Genomic DNA, 21,708 nt, shown 5'->3' on the forward strand with positions numbered 1-21,708 from the left:
AGCACATCTAAATTATATTGAAGTAACCAAAATATGTTTACAATCCCCAAGGCGTGTCACAACTTTTGAGTACCCCTAATGTTTGGAAATTTAAAACTGAAACATTTGGCACACCCTAAGTTTTTCACCCCTTAGCTTGTACATGAGGTTTAAATCTTTATTTCCAAGGGCAGACATCATAGAAAAATAGCTGAATTAAATAATATCTTTCTGAAATAAGCGTATGAAAGGAAGAATGAATAAATTAGTTACATCCGAACCAAAGACTATGTATAAAGTTTAACAACAACAAACATAAAATCTAAGATTCTAACTCAAAATTTGAAAATAAGCATCTCTTTAGTAAAGCAATTATATCATTATAGTGGAAAATGGTATGCTTCTTCACATTCCAGGCTGGAATGATACCATTATGATCTACCTATCTGTCTGTCAATCTGTCTATTTGTCTACCTATCATCTTCCAGAAAAAGTCACTTCCGTATTATTGGCAAGAAAAGCACATTTTTTTACATAATCATCAGGAGATGAACAGTCTTTTAACTTTTCATTTGTTCATTCTTCATTCATTCATTCATTCATTCATTCATTCATTCATTCATTTCTCAAATTTATATAGCTGTCCATCTCACAAAGAAGTGACTCTGGGCAGTATATCACAAAGAACTATTGCATAACTAGAGAAATGCTGTGAAAACTCAATTCCAATGAATTATATATTGAATTAAAATTGTAACTTGAAAAAGGTATGTTAACACCACTGTGAAACCCAGATTTCTGTGTCTGTATTTTTAGTAGGCAATAGATTAAAGAACCAATATTCTTAATTTCTAAGAAAAGCTTAGTTTAACAAAAAAGAGCAGACCACCATAGAGGTCAATAATCCTTTCCTGATCTTAGCTTACTATCCTGGTTTGTTAGCTGATATTAAGGAAAAAATTCCTGCTTCAAATTAATACTGTTTCCCCCAAAATAAGATATAATTATGTCTTATTTATCCCCTGATAATACGCCGAATCGGGCTTTTGAGAGTATGGCAATAAGGCCAAGCGCTTATTTCAGGGTTCAAAAAAATATAAGACAGGGTCTTATTTTTGGGGAAACATGGTAGTAAATTCTGGCTTAATGCAAACATAGATGAAAGAAGAGGAAAAGGGGGGGGGGACTGGAGGTTAAACATTCCCACATGATCCTCATCTGCAACTCCAAGATTTCATAAACAAATGTCCATGTGCAAAGATCATGAAGATACAGAATTGTTAAGACAACACAGCCACAACTATGCAATCAATGTCATTAACAATGTCATGTTGTGACACAAGTTTTAAAAAAAGGCAGAGCTTCAATTGGGTCGTTTCCCCCTCCCCCCCACATACACACATGTGTAGACACACTTGTATAAAACAACAGTTTCCTTGAGACACAGTTTCTCCGTGTGTCTACTGAATATTAATTCTAAACCACACACAGTCATGATCAAAAATAATGTTCTTTCTTGCCAATCATTGTACAGAGAAAACTCTACGCTAAATAACAAACCTTCCTTGGATGAAAGGTTCAAAAACTGATCCACTTCATGTGGCTCCAGTTTAATTTCAGGAAGAACGTTGTGACTCTCTGATTTAGTCTGAAAGACAAGAAATTCAAAAAGAAATAAACATCAGGGCAGATTGTTATCCCTTTTCTGCTTTATTAAATAACATGAAAGCATGTGTGGCACCACTTTCTTCATTAATTCTGGGTGGACATCAGCTTTCTGATACCCTCCTCGTGCTGCAAGATGCCATTGCAAGCACGTCTCATGCTCCAACTAGCTATTGGAACTGAATACTGGATCCATATATGAATGGGGCATACTCCAGAATAACAACAACACTATCATTGGTCAATTGCAAAAGGCAGCCTTACTCATAATAGCTTACATCCTGCAACAATACTTTTATCATCAAACATCCACATCTATCTATCCCAGGTCTTTGGGAAGGTCTTGTAAGGTGGATAAAAATGCCAAATCCAGGCTAAACAGCTGGCTGACTCTGCAATGAGCCATAATTTATTAAATGTCTATGCCACTCAATTCCCAGCAAATGAATTCTGATAGAAAGGGAGGAACCATTTTCAGATACTCCCGAATGGTGTCTTCCACATGGGATATGTAGATCAGAAATGGAAAGCTGGCAAACAAGTCTTCTGCTTGGTTTGTCATAGTAGAGAGCAGCAATGATTGGGACAAAGCAATTCTGTCACTAAGCATTGCAGTTGTTAAGTGGTAAATCACATGACTACAATGGACATATGACCTTATTTCTCCTTTGGTTGTTAAGTAAAACACCATGTGACTGGGACATAGAATTTTACTTCTGCCTTCTCTATCACCTCTGTCTCAAATTAGATAAGGCTCTAATTTGATAGATAGACAATGTTTCTCATTGTCTAGGGCAGGGGTGTCAAACTCAAGGTGCTTAAATCTGGCCTGAGGGGCCGGCCTGGAAATAGCAAAGGATTGGCCCGCAGTGCTTCTGGCAGCCAAAATGGGCACCCCGTGCCCTATTTTGGCCAGCAAAGTGCTGCAGGAGGCCATCCAGGCCAAAAATGGGGCGCAGAGGAGCCTTGCGCAGCCTCCCGCGCCCCATTTTGGCCAACAAAGTGGTGCGCAGGAGGCCGGCCAGGCCAAAAATGGAGCGCAGGGGGCCCTCATGCAGCCCCCCCCCCGCACCCTATTTTGGCCGGCAGGGTGCTGCATGAAGTTTCCATCCTCTCTCTCCCCTCCTCCCCCCACCCCCTGGCTGGCCAACAGAGAACTACAATGCTGATCCAGCCCCAGTTTGACACCCCTGGTCTAGGGACATTATGCATTTGCTAATCAAGACTTTGAGTAAGAAACCATACTGGGCTGTCATCCTGCATCGGTGGCTCTTCCCCTTCCAGGATGGTGGGGTTGGGCGAAGCAGTAAGACTGCCTGATGGAGCAAGGCCGGATGCTTCAGTCACTGCTGGTTCTGTCTTTATGTTGGCTGACGTCAGCTCTGATCCCAGGCACCAGTCTTCATTTTCCAAGTCAGCTGGGGGAGGGAGAAATGAAAACAAAGCACACATTAAGAGCCAGAAATGGACAGATTTCCACAGAAATCGAAGGGGGTGGGGAGGGGAGAGAAAACCAGAGAATGCAATTCCAAGCTGAGGAGAGGAGAGGAAACGTGACCGAGAAAGCATTTAATTCATTAAGCAATGCTTTTTATCTCCTCTTTCGGGCTTTTACTTCAGAGAGGAACCTGGGGCTTTAAACTGCAGCCTCTACACAGCTCTGGGGTGAAGTTGAATTGGCTGAGAACACAAAATAAGGTTATTACTGAAAATTGCTAAGAAAAAACCTCCAACAAGACTAAACAAGCCATCAGACAAGCAGCCGGAGGTCTGTGTTAAAGCCAACCAAACCGTTGCTAGTTCCCTATCTCTGCCACCGGGGCTGTTCAGCTTCCCTTGAGCTCCTGAGTTTTGAAATATTTTAAAATGAAAGATTGTTCTGTTGTCTTAAAATTCTAGTCTCTTCCTCAGAGCTTAGTGTGATAGGAGAAGACAGTGGGGAATAAAATACATGGAACTGTGAAAGCCTTGGTTGATTTATAAACTATCTTTATTTTTATTTTAAAAAGAGAGATAGTGAAAAACAAAATAATTGGCAAATAAAGCAATGTGGCCTTAAGTGGTGATGGGGGGGCACGGGACCAAAACAAGAATAAATAGAAGTTTAGAAACAGCTGCAGAGTATGTAATAGAAATCAAGATTTTGTAAAGGCCCTTTTAAAATATATACAGTACATTTGCTGAAATATACTAATTTGCTAAATAAGTACATAAATAAAATTTGCTAAATAAATAAGAAAAGATCTTCTACAATCTGGCTGGCACAAACAAAAACATTTTTTTTCATAATTTTCCTTCCCAACATTTTTTATGGTAGTGAGTCTAAAGCTGAAGCTATATCAAACAAGTTCAAGGGAAATAAGGTCATTCTTGACAAAGTCACAAGCCATTGGCAGACTCCTTCCCCAGCCCCCATCTTTCAAAAACACTGAGACTCGAAAACCTGAATTTCCCAGCCAGCTGTCTGTGGACTAATTAGGCCAGGAAAAGCTAATTTGGGGGTGTAAAACAGGGGTGAAATCCACTTACCTTCCCTACCAGTTCAGAAGTGCGTGCTCAGTGCGCAATTTTGGATCCTCTGCGCATGCGCAAATCCTTCTGCACATGTGCAGAGGGTCAAAAAAAGGTTACTTCCTGGTTAAAACCAGGAAGTAACGACATCCAGGTTGGTGGGTGGAGCCTCGTGCTGCCACCGCTACTAGTTCTCCGAACCATGCGCTGCTGCCACTACCGGTTCGTCTGAACAGGTGTGAACCAGTAGCATTTCACCCCTGGTTTAAAGCACATGTTGGTGACCAGTGGCTGCGCCCTCTTTGGGGTCATTCCTTAGACCCCAAGATCAACTTCTGAATTTTCAGCAGTTAATTGATTGATAATGACAGTGATATCTTAATATTGGTTTTCTCTGAACAAAAATAAGTAGAATAGGTATGTTAAATCTTCAATAGGCGTAGCACATTTTTTACTTTCTTAAAAAGAGACTTTCTCTTAGCATTTTTTTAAAAAAAGAGACCTACCCTTAGCCATTTTTTTCTTAATTTAGAAAGAAACCATTTTTTATTTTTTATTTTTTTTTAAAGAGAACAGAAGGGCCAAACATTCCACTTTGTCCTCTGAAAATACATCACTGCATCATCACCTTGTTTTCTGCAGCTGATTTTATTTTTAAAAGGGTACAGGTAGTCCTCGATCTATAACCACAAATGAGCCCAAAATTTTTGTTGCTAAGTGAGACAGTTGTTGAATGAGTTTTGGCCCATTTTACAACCTTTCTTGCCAGTTGTTAAGTGAATCACAGCAATTGTTAAGTTCGTAATATGGTTGCTAAGTGAATCGACTTCCCCGTTGATTTTGCTTGTCAGAAGGTTGCCAAAGGTGATCACATGATACAGCCCCCCAAGACTTTGCATAAGTATGAGTCAGTTGCCAAGCATCTGAATTTTGATCACATGACTGTGGAGATGCTGTTATGGTTTTAAGTGTGAAAAACGGTTGTAAGTCACTTTTTTCAGTCCTGTTGTAACTTTGAACAGTCACTAAACAAACGCTTTAAAGGCAAAGACTACCTGTTCGACAGCTAGGAAAAGAATAAAACAGAGGCTCCTAAAAGAGGCAAAATCAGCACCATAAGACTACTAGTAGAGAAGTGCAAAGGAAACTGAACCAAATTGTTGTCTCCTTGAAGACTTTTAAAATTCTAATTACAGTGCTCCTTAAGACATTTCCAGCAACAGCTACCTATAGATGCTTGTATATTTCAAATCACCAGCAAGTTATACTGCATCCATTCAAAAATTAAAAACTCCTTTGTATTACAGGTAGTTCTTGACTGACAGTCATTCATTTAGTCGCCATGTGAAGTTACAATGGCATTGAGGAAAAAAACCATGGGTCCTCGCACTTATGACCATCACAGCATCCCCAGGGTCACATGATCAAAATTAGGGCGTTTGGCAACCGGTATTTATTTTATTTTATTTTATTTATTTGTCAAAACATGTACAAGATAACAGGTATAAGTATAAACATGGACATGAACATAGGAAATGAGTACAAATAAATGGGGCCAGTAGGACAGGGACTGTAGGCACGCTGGTGCGCTTATGCACGCCCCCTTTATGGACCTCTTAGGAATGGGGTGAGGTCCATGGTAGACAGTTTAAGGTTGAAGCTGTTAGAGGGGGTTAGAGGATGTAACAACGGAGTCAGGTAGAGCTTTCCAGGCACTGACCACTCTTTTGCTGAAGTCGTATTTTCTGCAATCGAGTTTGGAGCGGTTTACCTTGAGTTTGTATTTATTGTTTGCCCATTATTGAGGTTGAAGCTGAAGTAGTCGTTGACAGGTAGGACGTTGTAGCGGACAATTTTGTGTACTATGCTTAGGTCAGACCATAGGCGGCATAATTCCAGATTGTCCAAGCCTAAAATTTCAAGCCAGGTGGCATAAGGGATTCTATTGTGAGCAGAAGAGTGGAGTACTCTTTTCATGAAATACCTCTGGACCCGCTCAATTGTATAGTTTCCGATATACATATGGTATGTGTTTACAACGGTGGCAGTGCCATGTAATCGCCATTTGCAACCTTCCCAGCAAAGTCAATGGAGGAAGCCAGATTCACTTAGCAATAGCAATAGCACTTTACAGTGCTTTACAGCCCTCTCTAAGTGGTTTACAGAGTCAGCCTATTGCCCCCAACCATCTGGGTCCTCATTTTACCCATCTCGGAAGGATGGAAGGCTGAGTCAACCTTGAGCCCGGTGAGATTTGAACTGCCAAATTGCAGGCAGCTGGCAGTCAGCAGAAGTAGCCTGCAGTATTGCACTCTAACCACTGCGCCACCAAGGCTCCTTTAAGTTGTTAAGATTCACTTAACAACCTCATGATTCACTTATCAACTGCAGTAATTTGCTTAACGGTAGCAAACAAAGTCATAAAATTGGGCAGTACTCATTTAATAACCTCCTTGCCTAGCAGATCAGAAATGCTGGTCCCAAATGTAAATCGAGGATTATCTGTATTAAGGACAAGAGCCAGAGGATTCTTAGGCCTCTATGACTTTCTCTGTGTGTATCATTTCAGACCCATGTCATGATTGCTTGCTGCTTATCCTCTTCAACAACGTCTCTCTGGTAAAATGATACAGAGCTGATGGATTGAGTCACCTTTCTTAAAGAGAGGAGATATTTATTGCTGCAGAATGCAATTACCAAGAGATCTGTCCACAACAGGAGAGGGGGAAAAAACTAAGTTTGAGAGGAAAAACCTCCTGCAGCCTTCTATTTCTGCAGCCTTCAATTCAGCAACAGGAAGGTGACAGGGGGACTTTGTACATTTGATGCTAGTAATTACCCCATGGGTGTAATTTTAAAACGTCTCCCATTGGCAAGGGAAGATATAATTTGAATTACATTGGCCGAGCCAAGAAAAATTACAAGCAAAGATAAATATGTATAGTACATCCTGTAATCAGACACTTCAAAACAGCAATCTAAGCTGTGCCAAGAAGGATCAACATGGGGAAAAAAAACCTGCATTAAGGGGGGGAAAACAGGATTCACAGGGTTTATGCGTAAGAGATTCTTGACCAATTAAAAATATACACAACTTATCTCAAAACCGAGACGTTTCTTAGAATTTCTAAGGCTTCTTATTCTGTAAACGTCTGGCATTAGAAACAGAAATTATCCCTCATAGATATTTACCTCATAAATGCAACCCACAGGCAGATTCTACTCACAGGTTACTCAGAGCAAAGCACACATAATCCCCCCTTTTAGTGCTTCTGTAATACTAGCTCACTCTCTTACCCTACCAGGTGAGAGACTGGTATTCATGTATGAAATAGTTTCCTTTCAGAGTTTGCCCAGAGTCAGGGGTTTGTCTGCTCCCTCATCTCCTTCCTTTTGCTCTAATTCCACAGATACTGAAAGGCACGCTTTGCTCTCAACAAAGAAGCTTCTGTGCAACGGTCAAACACTAGAATCTTTTTCCGACGGTGCAGAGTGGAATGATTAAATGGAAAGGAAAAGGGGTGGGTGGGTGGGTGGGAATGAGGAGAAGCAGGAGAGAAGCTAAAGGATTATATGTGCAAGAAAAATTGTGAAGAGCTTTTTGTTTAGCAGGGCAGTCACCAGTTTCAGTGATCCAAGGTTCAGACTGTGTAAGAGTCCAGCTCTGATAGGAATTTGTTTTCCATAGTAGATCCCGGTTCTCAAAGGACCTAGTGAAGAGTTTCCAAACATATGTAGAAGGTCTCTCTCTCTCTCTCTCTCTCTCTCTCTCTCTCTCTCTCTCTCTCTCTCTCTCTCTCTCTCCCCCCCCCTCCCTCCCTCCCTCCCTCCACATATCAAAGGATAAGGTCTGCAAACATAAGAGTTAATTAAATTAGGTCTCCCAACTGAACTGCATGTTCACAAGAATACACACTTATACATACACACACACACACACACCCCTCAAGTGTCACTCTAGAATCAGCATGAATACACTTCCACACCCCGGACAAGGTCCCCTTATAAAAATCTGCTGCTGTACCCCATTTCTCTGCAGTTAAGTTAGTAACACAACCTTAACAACTGTGTTACTAACTTAACAACATCAATGATTCACTTAACAACTGTGGCAAGAAATGTCGTAAAATAGGATAAAACTCTCTTAACAAATGTCTCACTTAACAATAAAAATTCCAGGCTCAATTGTGGTTGTAAATCAAGGACTAGCTGTACTTTTTAAATCTTTTATTACTAGTAGATGTAAATTACTCAGAGCCTTCAGGAATCAGGAACAGTAAACCAACAAAAAATAGTTGTAGTAAATAAACAAAAAACATAAAATAACAATTTAGGAATCACCTTTTACTGCATTTTTTTAAAGTGCCAACAATTACAAGATTAAAATATATGCAACAAAATATCATAGACTCGATAGGTTTCAAATGCAAAGAGTGAGATAACCAAGATATATCTGCCTGGTGCCAGTATTTATTATTCTGATGCCAAAGACGGTTTTATTTTCCAACATTTAGCAAATTATTATTTGCATTGTATCACAACTTACTATTTCTTTTTTTAAAAAAATATTAATTGGATTCTAGGAAAGATAGCTTTAAGGTGTTACATAAATACATATATTGAGCCAAATTAAAATTTCACAAATTGGCAATCTCCACTTGAGGAGAAAAAAACATGCATGGCGAGTATGACAAATTTTATTTCTAATTCAATAAAATCTCTGGAGTGCTTTTTACAACAAAAGCAATTCATATGAAAGATGGGATTCCCTTCAAATATTCAAATAAACCTTAGCAAAGTAAAGTTTACAGAATAACATGAAACTGGTATAACCTTAAATGAATTCTAGTAATGCTGATATAATATATCCATGATACAGATTTCTGGGTCTGTCAAAAATATATTTAATGGGGGGATTCTTTTCTTAAACACATCACCGCAGAATGATGCAATACTCAGTAATTTACTTTCTGACTAATTCCTTGGTTTCAAATTCCAGTTTATGCTAACCAGAATGAAATACAGCTGGGTAACATATTTAACTTGAGAAAAGCTTCAGATTCTAGTTAAAAAGCTGTTGGGAATAAGGGTAAGATGGCGTCACACCCATTCACTTTAACTTTTGTTTTAGTTTGTCACTCAAATTCATTATAAGGAAACCTTTATTTTAAGTTAGAACTGTTCTTCCTATGTCTTTGTAAAGAAAGCAAAATGATAAAAAGAATGTGACTGATTCCATTTATTATATCTCAAGGACGCTTAAAAAGATTAATTCAGGGAAATACTGTAAAATGTGATATAAAGATGGTCCTTGACTTACGACCACAATTGAGTCCAAAATTTCTGTTAGCAGGACAGTTTATGGAGATTCTCAGTCACCTAGGTCATGGTTGTCCCAAAGGTGCTTTTTCAAGAAGCAACTGGACTTTCTTTGTTTTTTTCTTTGAAGACGTTTCGCTTCTCATCCAAGAAGCTTCTTCAGCTCCAGCTTCTTCAGACTGGATGGTGGATGGTGGGGGATGGAAGGATTTATACTCCTTGCAGAGTATAAATTTATAAAATAAATATAAAATAAATTTATAAATATATAAAATGTATACTCCTTGCAGAGCTGTCTGCAAGGAGTATAAATCCTTCCATTCCCCACCATCCAGTCACAGCTGAAGAAGCTTCTTGGATGAGAAGTGAAACGTCTTCAAAGAAAAACCAGAAAGTCCAGTTGCCTCTTGAAAAAGCACCTTTGGGATAGCAGGACAGTTGTTAAGTTAGATTTGCCCCATTTTACGACCTTTCTTGTCACACTTGTTAAGCGAGGCACTGCAACTGTTAAGTTAATAACACGGTTGTAATGTGAATCTGGTTTCCCATTGACTTTGCTTGTCAGAAGGTTGCCAAAGGGGAATCACATGATCCTGGGACACTGTAACCGTCATAAATATGAGTCAGTTGCCAAGTGCTTGAATTTTGATCATACGACCATGGGGATGATGCAATGGTCGTAAGTGTGAAAAATGGTTGTAAGTTGTTTTTTTTCAGTGCCGTTGTTAACTTTGAAGGATCTCTAAATGAAAAGCTGTTGAGGATTGCCTGTAAAAATATGTGTTGTCTGTACATGTACATATTTGTATGTACGTAACAGTACTTGTGAATGCCATGTGTATGATTAACATTATCTGATTTTTTCCCACAAGTAGGATATGACTTCAGAGACCATACTTTCTTGGGGGAAAAAATAATAGACAATCCTGAAAAGGGGGCAAATCTGAAAAAAGGTTCATAAGGATAAACGTATGTTTGTTATTTTGCTTAATTATTTAAATAAATTAAATAAATCTCAAGGGTAGCTTTCTGAAGTAAAAGGGCTGTCCTCCATCATAAGAAACATGTGAGGACTGTAGATGTGACTCAAGGATAAGGCGTCCAGTCTGCAATTGTATTAATATACTTCTGCTTTGGAAGAGTCAGGAAGTGGGTGTCTACTTGCAAGCAAAAGCAAAACAAGTATCCAGTGACAGCGATCTTGGCAACTTTCCCTTGACAAAATTTCAGTCTGGCTTAAAGCTTGACTTGGATTGCTTATACGTGTCAAGAAACTTGCTATCAAAAAACTTGTCAACTCGCAAAGCTTTCCTGACCTGCTCCCGAGTTGCCATAGGCAAAGGGATGGGAATTGCGCCTCGCAGCTGCACCAAGGAATTCATACCTCAGTCAAAACAAGATGTAGCCTAGCCGGCCAAAGTAAGGCCATCTCCACAGAGACCACAACAGCTGGAGGGAGTGACTTCTACGACCCGCAAAATTGCTTCATTGGGGAATGTGACTGGTGACACAGGAAACAAGGTCAGAGGCAAGGCACGAATTGGGTGAAGCTAAAGCTGGTTTCACCTAGCTCATGCCAACATGGCACTCCTAATAAACAGCTGGATTTTTCTTGCTAAATGACTTGAGACTCTTGGCCGGAACCCTGACAAAATGATTAGACTCTACTGCAATATGAATTAAGATTCTTTTCCAACGACTATTTTCTTTTAAAAGGGAAACCTTAATATGTGGGAGAAACTGAAACTATATCAAGGCGGAAGGGGGGGGAAAAAGGTATTGTATTATTCCAGCTCTTATCCAATTCTATCTCAGCAGGCTTGATAAGCAGGCATCAGCGCTTAAAACAGTAAAAAGATCATTAATGATTCACCAGAGGTATGAGTAACTCTAAGTCTTGGGTTCCCTAAGATCTTGGATATAATTGTCTATTTTCAAAAGAAAAAAAAAACACAGCATCCTGGTGAACTCCCAGGTCCACCTGATTGCAATTTCTTTTGGGATTTTCAGTTTTGAAAAAAATAAAATAAAACGGAAGCTGTCATGCTGGAAAGCAAAGCAGTCTTGCATAACAAGAATGCTTTGGAGTTCTGCATAGACTCAGTAACATTCTTTAAGAAATAAAAATGATAGCTCTATACTTCATTCAAAGTATGTCCAAATGCCCAGAAAAATGTCACAGGTCACCTGAGGTAATAGGAGTGGTAAGCCATCCTCAAGATGGCAGCCATTTTGTGAATATGTACTGCCCCTTCCCTATGAAAACAACTTTGTGAGAGCAATAAAGAGATGTAGCTGACACGGAGCCAGGCAGGTTGATTGTCTGGAACATTAATACTTCAAGGTTCAGTTTAGATTTTGTTTCATAAAAAGATATGATTTAATTCACGTTCTACATTTAGGTCTTCACTTAAGACCTTTTACATTTGCTGAGATTATGAATTCCTTTTTTAAAAAAAAAAAATCACTCACATATTTTTACTCATTCAAGAAAGAAAACATGTCATGAATTATCACTTGAAAATGGTAAGGATAATAAGAGTTACTTTTAGAAATGTGTGAATTCATTTGTTGGCAGGGTGTTAAGGGAGATCCAATTAAATGAATGCATATCAAAGTGATTTTTAGCGGCATATATGGCCACAACTAGAACAATGGTCAGATAAAAGAAATCTTCCATCTCTCTTTGCTGCGCAGAATCATTTTGGAATCAAGCAGGTTTCTAAAATAAACAGGGGTCCCATTTTCTGCAGATATGATCACCAGAGGCTAATGTCAATTTGCAATATTTGAGTTTATTTACAATTATATAAATTGAATACAGCTTCAGTTTTTCAAAATATTCAAACCTACTGTTCCCACTTTAGGTCTCCACAGAGGCTGCCAGTTGCTCAGAATATTGTTAGCCAGTAACCAATTTGTGGGGTTAATTTTTTTCCTCTGACAACAGCACCCTTTGGAAATGTCTGAAATTCTAAGATATTCACACCCCATTGCCTACTTCAAAATTCTAGACAGGTTACACCTCAAGGCAACCAATAGTGGGAGTCTTATTTCCAGAAGCTGGTTAGCAAAATTCATTACACTCTTTTACCTTCATTGAAATTGTCATCAGCTGAAATATGGGTCAATGGCGACTGGGGCCGAGAGTCCCCACAAAGGGAATAGCTATGCTCTGCCTGGATGAGGGGAGCTGGGGAAACTGGCGATAACTCCACTTCCATCATCTCATTTTTCTCAGACAGGAAGGGATCGTTCAACAGCTGCCCCAAAACATCTTGGGAAAAGTCATCAAGGAGTTCTGTGAAGGGCTGTAAGAAAGGGAAAGAAGCAAAGGAAGAATTTAATAAAAACCCTAAGTCATACTTGACATTGGTCCCACCCGATGATCAGTAACAAAGCAATGGGGGGGGGGGGAAATAACAGAACCAGCATTAATCACTCTTTATTCAAAGAGTCCTCAATACCAGATCTTCAATTTGGGAGATTTTTCAGTTCCATCTTATCATTAATTGTCATGAAATAGCTTCAATTTCATCATGCCCTTGTCCTCACCACATGTTTAGGGATATAACAATTGTTGTGCAACATCAGATCTACAAAAGGAAGTTCATGGGTAGGGAGATACCTTCCCTGCTATTCATAATCAACTTGAAGCTCATAATGTGAGCACAGGTCATTTTCAATCATGGGGCTCTTTTGAGTATACAACAACAAGAATGGAATCAACACCACTTCACTCCACTGAAGCCTAAAGGGAACTACAACAATATTCATTTACCAATGTGAAATCATGATTTTTGATTTGGTATTCTAATAATTTACTAGCCTGATCACACAAAAACATTTCCGTATATTTCTAGCACATTAACATAAAGCCACATAGCAGAAAATGGACTCATGGTAGCACATTCAGTGAGGTGCAAACAGTCCCTCTACACATTCATATTATGTATTCATGTAGGTTATCATCATGATTCAAGCAGGACTTTTCCTTTTTTTCAACGCTATGGCTGCACCAAATATGCCCTTCCCAATAATTTCATAGACGTTTAGAAAGATTTCTAAACATAGACATTAAAGGCCCATTTAGCAGGGGCAGGCAATGCTACTGTATAATTACATTTTTCTCAATTCCATTCTCAATCTGCATACTTTGGACTCATACTTGCAACAACTGAAAAACATTTAATGTCAAAGATCATCACATCTTATGATAACTGAAAATATGTGTTCACAATATGTTCTATGAAGTACTTCACTTTATCAATTTATAAAACAATTTATGGGAAGACTCAAGTTCTAGCAGTTCAGGGGAGAACAGAACATCCTCTCCATCCAGACTTTATAGTAGCTGTTTGGCTATGCTACCAATTCAGTCTATTTTGTAGAAACTGGAACCTGGGTAGTTTTCAAACATATGCAATTCCATTATCTTATACCCAGCTTTATGTTAGACTGGTCCATATGCACTAGTATACACTTTCTCTGTATTTAATTTCTGAACACTTCACTTACATGTGTGCATATTTGTCTGTCTATGAATGCAACTATGTCTTAAAGGGATGTTTATTATTGAGTGCATAGCTATAACTTTCCCTATGATAATAATAAAATGGTTATTTTCTTTATTTTGGTGAGGAGAACTGAAAAGGAAATGCAAGGAAGCAGGCTTTGTCAAAATATAAAGAAAAGTTCCCTAATAGCAAGAATTGTTCAATAACGAAGCAGCCATTTTCATTGGAGTTTACAGCAGAAATGGCTGTAGAAGAGGAATGCTTACAAACTACTAGATGCTCTCCAGATACTTTTTAAGTAACTATTAAATTCGGTGTAGTGTTGAAATACAAATATTGCAAAATAAACTCAGGAAAACCCTGTGACAAACGCTAAAAGTGTTATTTTAAATTCAACAACATGAAGCAATTTTCAACACTGCTCAAAAAAAGCTCTGAGGGAAATGAAAAAGAATGAATAAGCATATGTCACCCAACTAAGGGATGCACAGCCCTGTTTGATATGTTGTCAAAGCACAGACATTTTCAGAGGCACTGTATCTTTCAAGATTTATATTCTCTAAGCATGGGAGGATGGACATTTCCATCTTCAGCTGTAGGAAAAAGCATGTTTTTCCAGTATTTTCTGGACTGAGTGTTCCATAAAGAAAACACAATAGCCAAGTGTAGCTTACTTTATGTGAAAACAAAGCACAAATGAGAAGTTTCCTCCACAGTGTTGTGTGCCTATGCTCATAAGGAACCATTAAGACAGTCTACAGCATGGGTCCTCAAACTACGGCCACATGCAGCCCGCTGAAGCAATTAATCCGGACCGTGGAGCACCACGAGGTTCCCCTCCCACATCCTTCAGCAGAGCGCAGGACTTGCCTTCAGGAGCCCTGCAGGCTGGAGCCGAAAGGTAAGCTCAACAATTTTAGCCTGCAGAATGCTTCTGAAAGGGGGTGGGGGGGAAGGAGGCCAAAAAACAGGCAAAAACGGCCCGTTTTTCACCTTCCCTGCCTCCAGAAGATAGATAGAGAGAGACAGAGAGAGGGGGGGGGAGAGTGAGAAAGAGAGAGAAAGAGAGAAAGAAAGCAAAAGAGAGAAAGAGAGAGCAGAGAGGGAGAGAAGGAAAGAGAGAGAAAGAGAGAAAGAAAGAAAGAGAGAAGGAGAGATAAAGAAAGAGAGAGGGGGAGAGAGACAGAGAGAGGGAGAGAAAGAGAGGGAGTGAGACAAAGAGAGAGAGACAGACAGACAGAGAGAAAGAGAGAGAGAGAGAGAAAGAGAAAGAGAGGGAGAGAGAGAGAGAAATGGAAAGAGAGAGAGAGAGAAAGAGAGACAAAGAGATAGATAGAGACAGAGAGAGATTTCTCAAGCTCCTTGGGGCTGAGAAGAATTGCTGCAAAACCCCCAGGAGCAAAACAAATTGAAGTTTAATTTGGGTGCATTGTTCAATGGACTGTTAAATTGGCATCGCCCACCTAGTCACATGACCTAGCCACGCCCACCTAGTCACATTACCACCTAGCCACGCCAACCCAGCCGATCCGGCCCCCTAACAGTCTGAGGGATCATGAATTGGCCCCCTGTTTAAAAAGTTTGAGGACCCCTGGTCTACAGCAGCAACACACTAGATTTGTTATGTTGATAATAAGATCATTGGTAATTGTGTATATTTGTTCCAAGGTAGTTACTGTCAAATGATTTCTAAACTGCTAAATCTAGCAGTTTAAATGGAAAGGGGACTTATCAGCTTCTCAGAGCACTGGACTATAATTTATGCCATTTACTCTCTGAACCACCCTTAAAAGTAAAGTCCAGTTCATCTTTTGGTGATATAATTAATATATCCTTATAGTTTTCTTGATAACAATACAGAACTTGTTCGTCACTGCCTTCCCCTGGGAGGTGGCTTAACAAATAAAAGAAAGTACAATAAGGAAGAAGCATTTTGTGAGCAAACTAATGTAAGTGCACTTATGAAAGCTCACAAATTTACAATAAGGAGTTGAAAAACAAGTGTGTTGTGTTTAGCATAGAATGCAAAATAAATACATGTGCATGATGTGCACATACTTGTGCATGACAACCGAGACCTGTCTCAGGATCTGCCCATAATCCATCCATCTATCCATCCATCCATCCATCCATCCATCCCTCTCTCTCTCACACGCACAACACCAAGCTTCTCAAATTCACAAGAGGACAGCGGTAAGCATTTATATCTTTGTCTCATTGTGGCATGGAGAAGAACAGCATACAAGTATGTCAACAATGGCAAAATAATTGCTGCATATAGATGAGCAGAGATTAACACCAAAATTAACACTAGACCAACAACTAAGAAGCCAACAATACCCTAATCAAGGAACTGTCAAAAAAAGCTGCAAACAGCAAACAACAGCCCAATCAAGTAACCACCACTCATAAAATGACAGCAAACCTCAGTCCCTACTAGCATTGATGATGTTACCTAGTTTGGTTAATGAAATATCTGCAAGAAAACAACCATTGTCAGAGAGTACCAAGGATTCTACATATAGGTTCTACATAAAGAACCTTTACCCAACACCAGAAATTAAATACTTAAGACCTGATGCTGCAAAACATGCCATAACTTAGTACTCTGTGTGAAACAGGCCACTATGGCTTATTCAACAGATTATGATTAAATCTATGGTTTAGGTCCCTGTTATTATGCTGCAACTTCTTCATCTGAATAGCTATTGGTTAGGTTGTATATGGCTGATGTTAATAGTAAACATTTGATAAAGGTGGAGATATTTCAACTATTTATCTGTCTATGAGGAACTCTCTTATTTCTAAATGCAGAAAAATGATTGTCAGATTTCTATTATTGTTGATTAATAATACAATGGAAACTCTGTTTTCATAGTTGCCCTAAATTTATCTTGTTTTTCCTCTTTATTTTATTGTTCATGTATATAAAGGCTTAAAGCAACTTTCTTAAAATGCAAACAGGGTAGTAAGGTTTGGAGTATTTCTATTCCCTGCAACAAAACCACACTAATCAGGTGCCATAGAGAATTTGGGAACAAAAGTTCACAATGATTGTGTACCGTCAAACCCATCTACTGTGATCATTAAGTTCGCAGATGACACCACTATATTGGGTCTTATTACAGGTGGAGACAAAACAGCGTACAGGGGGGAGGTTCAAAAACTTTCCACATGGTGCTTAAAAAACAACCTGCACCTGAATATCAGCAAGACCAAGGAGATGGTGTTGGACTTCTGGAAGAGAGAGGAACCTGCCCCACTTTACATTGAGGGGGGCTGTGTAGAGAGAGTCTCCTCCTTTAAATTCCTGGGAGTCCATCTCAGCGAAGACCTCACCTGGAAAAACAACATGATCCAGGTGGCCAGGAAGGCCCAACAGAGACTCCAGTTCCTTAGGGTCTTGCGTAAAAAGAGGGTGGAACAACAACTGATGACCTTCTTTTACCGGTTCACAATAGAAAGCATCCTCACTTATTGCATCACGGTATGGCACGCCGGCCTGACAGCCACCGATAGAAAAACAGTAAAGAGAGTGATGAGCACAGCACAAAACATCGTGGGCTTTCCCCTGATACCACTAGATGAGATTGCTTGGGCTCGCTACCTTAGAAGAGTGAGGAAAATTCTCAGGGACGACTCTCACCCTGGTCATCACTTCTTTACCTTCCTACCATTGGGAAGGAGATATAGAAGTATAGCCAGCCGCACAAACACAGGCTGAAGAATAGTTTTTATCTGTGGGCTGTCAGACTCCTGAATAACATCATAACTATGTAGTATGATGGACTGCAGGGCCAGCGTAATGTGTAACATGTTCACACTGGTGCAATAACATTGGGTGTTTTGTTAATATGATTTATTAGGTTAGGAATTTTCTGTCTTCACTGTGAGTTGTATTGTGTTGGGGGGGGTGCACTGAGGGAACTCAACCAATCTCATTATACATATGTTGTGCACTGACAATAAAGATTTGAAATTGAAACAATGGAGTAATCAATACAAGTGCCAAATTAGGACACTCATAGAAGAAATAACAATAGAGCATATAATTTTAATTACATAAAATTAGCAATTGGAATAAATTTACAACAAGAGAGTAATTGAAAGTTTTGGTCTGATACTAAGAGTTATCAAATAATAGGTAGCTTTCTCTAATAGCCCAGTGGTAGGTAGGTAATAATAGATGAGTGTTTTGTTGTTGTTAGTTGCGAAGTTGTGTCCGACCCATCGCAACCCCATGGACAACGTTCCTCTAGGCCTTCCTGTCCTCTACCATCCTCTGGAGTCCATTTAAGCTCATGCCGACTGCTTCAGTGACTCCATCCAGCCACCTCATTCTCTGCTGTCATCTTCTTCTTTTGCCCTCAATCTTTTCCAGCATTAGGCTCTTCTCCAGTGTGTCCTTCCTTCTCATTAGGTGGCCAAAATATTTGAGTTAATAGATGAGCATACATGGCTTCAATTACAATAATATCTGAGAATATTCATTTAAAACAAGCACTATATTTTGGAATAGTCTACATAATGAATTATGAACATATTTGCCATTGCACCCTATTCTGGGACAATAAAAACACAGCAATTGAAATATTATATTTTTAGTTTTCATTTCATTTCATTTTTTCATTTTCATTTTATTTGATTTATATACCGCCCTACTCCCGAAGGTCTCAGGGCGGTGAACAGGCACAAAATAAAACACATAGAATACAAAAATTTAAAAGCAGAAGTAAAATCGAATTAAATCAATTTAGCTTAGTTTTATATTTATGTTGCTCTGCTAAATTAGCAACACTATTAACTATGTTTGATTGGAGGCCAGGCTAAAACTGTCAGCAATTAGAGGGCTTAAAAATGTAATCATGTTTTCCCTGAAAGCTTGGATTTCCATTTTCTTCAAACTGGGAAACTAGCTTCAATTCGTAATTTCAAATCTTAGTTTTTTAGAAGGATCGAATTTTCCAAGTTAAAACATAATGGAAATTTGTGATTATTTAACGCAGGAAATCTTAAATGGATTGTGCTGAGAAGAGAGAAAGACAATATAAAGTATAAAGTTCATATGTATTTCAAATTTATAGGCATATGCCAATGCTAGAAAAGGAGGACTAATTACTATCAACAACACTCTAATCTTAAATTGTACTATCTTGCAAATTCTAAATTAAACTATTTAAATTAATTTAAATTAAATTAAACTGTCTAAATCCTCCTCTCTTCCCACTCCAACCCCAGGAATCATTAACAAATGCCACGGGAGAAGGGTCCCTGCAAAAGAAAACAGGAAAAGAACACACACACCCCAAAAAAACCCCCACCTCAGCTGGATTTTCTCTCCCCACTTACTCCCCGGGGCTATTACCACCAACAGTCCAGGGGAATAAATCCTAAAAATGTTATTTGTTAAAATAATATGCATTATTTATTTTTAATTTAAATATTGCTTTGGGAAGATATTTTAAAATCTGCTTTTCCAAATAACAAGTCAAATGAAAAACAGGCATCTCAGTGTTCCAACAGAAACACTATGGTAATTAGAATTTAGCTAAAATTAACCATGAAAATGCCCTTTAGTGTTTAACATCTGTGAAGCCTTTTTAAAAACCAAAACAAATGGGAAACCTCCTGAGATAGAAACAGAATGAAAAGATATCGCTCACATAGCGATGTGGAGATAAAATGCTCTTGGTTTGGAGTCCTGATGCACAGCACACAACGAAGTTCTTTCTAGTTTTCATTAATATTCTACTGAAGTTCAATTTTGAAATCTAGAAATGTTGGCATCCTGGAGTTATTTTTCAAGGCTGCCCTTAGATTCCACAGCAGAAGTAAAGCAACTTTGCATCCTGAGAAGAAAATTAGAATGTTTCTCCAAATATTCCTTTCTACCATCTCTACATTCACTAGACAGATAAATGTCAAAAGATATGACTTGTAAGACTGATGCTGCTACATATTCCCCTGACATGTTCACTGAAGATATTGATGATGGAGTATTAACAGCCTCCCTCGTTCCAGGGAAAAAGCGAAAAGTATACAGTACGTGCAATTGCTGACACAAATGCATGATTCAAATGAACCGTGAGCTAGATAGATGTATGGCCTTTATAAAGCAAAGGTAAGAGCATGCTAAATGCATCCATATCCAGCTTGCAAGTGTCATTAAAGGTAAAAGCACTAAACAAATTCCAGTATCAGAATAATATCACAGGAGGAGGTCTGGATCACCTCAAGCCACTATTTACACAAAATCACGAGCTAAAGTCCAGGTCATTTTAAACCACGACTGCCAGCTGTGAAATTCTGAATTAACTTTCCTAGTATCAAAACATCCAATTTATACAATCCAGTCAAGTCGACAATCTGAGCAGGCATGAAACTCTTGAAGGTTTTGCATGAGGCCTCTGAAGACTTTCAGATGTTGTTACAGGGTTGCAGAAGGTAGTCACAGACAAAAACGGAGCTCGGGAGCCCGTTTCACTGGCAAAGTGCTTGGGCCACCACAGGCGCCCATGACATGAATGATGTCAAGCTGGCCACACACACCCCGGCCATGCCCTCCCACCCCCCTAAAGTCAAACACAAACCTGATGTGGCCCTCAATGAAATCAAGTTTGACACCTCTGTCCTAAAAGAATAAGATAAGAAAAAAGATAAAATTGTCTGAGCTATCTTCAACAGTCAAAATGATCCTCTTAGACCAGGGGTGTCGAACTTGCAGCCCGCGGTCCAGATGTGTCACATGCTGGGCCCGCCTGGTTTAGCAAAGGGAAAAAAGTCCCGATACGTGCCGTGACGACGCGAATTTGACACCCCCCTGTTCTGACCTAGGCTTCCTTAGAAATTAAACAGCACAAACTTAGTCCCGGCAAAACTCTTTAATTCCTACAGCTGTAAATTACTTTCAGTTACAGTCTTTCAGAGGAAGTTTATCAGCACCCACCTATCTCATGTGGAACACTGCCAAAGAGTTAATTTCCAGACGCAGGGCAAGGCCAAACTTGGCACAGTCAAAAACAGAAGTTTCAAATCTTGAATTGGCCAGATGAACTAATTGCTTCCTGCAAAAGCTCACAGCCTGTTCGCTTCTCTTTTATGTCTTATGGGAGGGGCCAATCATCTCCAAGCCTTACTCTCAAGTCGACCCTGTTTCCTTAATTGTCCCTGTCTCTTGGCAGCCCTGCGCATGCGCACACTGGGAACTGGTTCACGCTGTTCTTCTGCCTCACTGATATCAGACTCCGGAGACTCCGGAGGAGCAAAGAACTACCAAATAGCCTTGGCCCCCTCTCTGCCTCTGACTCAGACCCATCGTCCAAGCCTTCCCCAGACACCAGGACTGGCCCACATTCCTCCCCAACCTCCTCACTGTCCAAATCTGCTGCCAGCTCTGCTGGCAGGCCACAACACCCTGCCTTAGACAGAAAGAGTAAAAAGATACAAAGTCTTGGAAAGGAACAGAGAGTGAAAAAATGAGAATTAAGAAACCTAATAAAGAAGGTGAGAACATTTGAACAACATTGCTACATCCCAAAAACCCACCCCATTAACACATAGAAATTCACAACCTTAAAAGTGCTATGAATTTGAGATGAGAAATTGTTTAAAAACTAGATTAGGCTTTGCCTCTTGTGCACTCAATCCATTTGTCTTTATGTAGAAAAAAAGAAAGCCCAACCTTTAGAAGAGCAGGAGACTGAATGGCAGGGAAAGA

The 21,708-nt window shown here is 39.4% G+C and overlaps 1 protein-coding gene across 1 annotated transcript in view; it reads right to left on the reverse strand.

The window, feature by feature from the left end:
* CREB3L2 (cAMP responsive element binding protein 3 like 2) overlaps window positions 1-21,708 on the reverse strand; it is a 77,385-nt gene that overhangs the window by 13,864 nt on the left and 41,813 nt on the right. The window contains exons 2-4 of the mRNA XM_034403383.3: window positions 12,569-12,785; window positions 2,890-3,062; window positions 1,540-1,627 (exon numbers count right to left, since the gene is read on the reverse strand). Of these exons, the coding sequence (XP_034259274.1) occupies window positions 1,540-1,627; window positions 2,890-3,062; window positions 12,569-12,785 (478 nt within the window). The remainder of the gene's footprint in view (window positions 1-1,539; window positions 1,628-2,889; window positions 3,063-12,568; window positions 12,786-21,708) is intronic.

This window comes from Pantherophis guttatus, chromosome 7 (genome assembly GCF_059756535.1).
Source record: "Pantherophis guttatus breed Tessera chromosome 7, ASM5975653v1, whole genome shotgun sequence".
Classification (NCBI taxonomy): Eukaryota; Metazoa; Chordata; class Lepidosauria; order Squamata; family Colubridae; genus Pantherophis; species Pantherophis guttatus.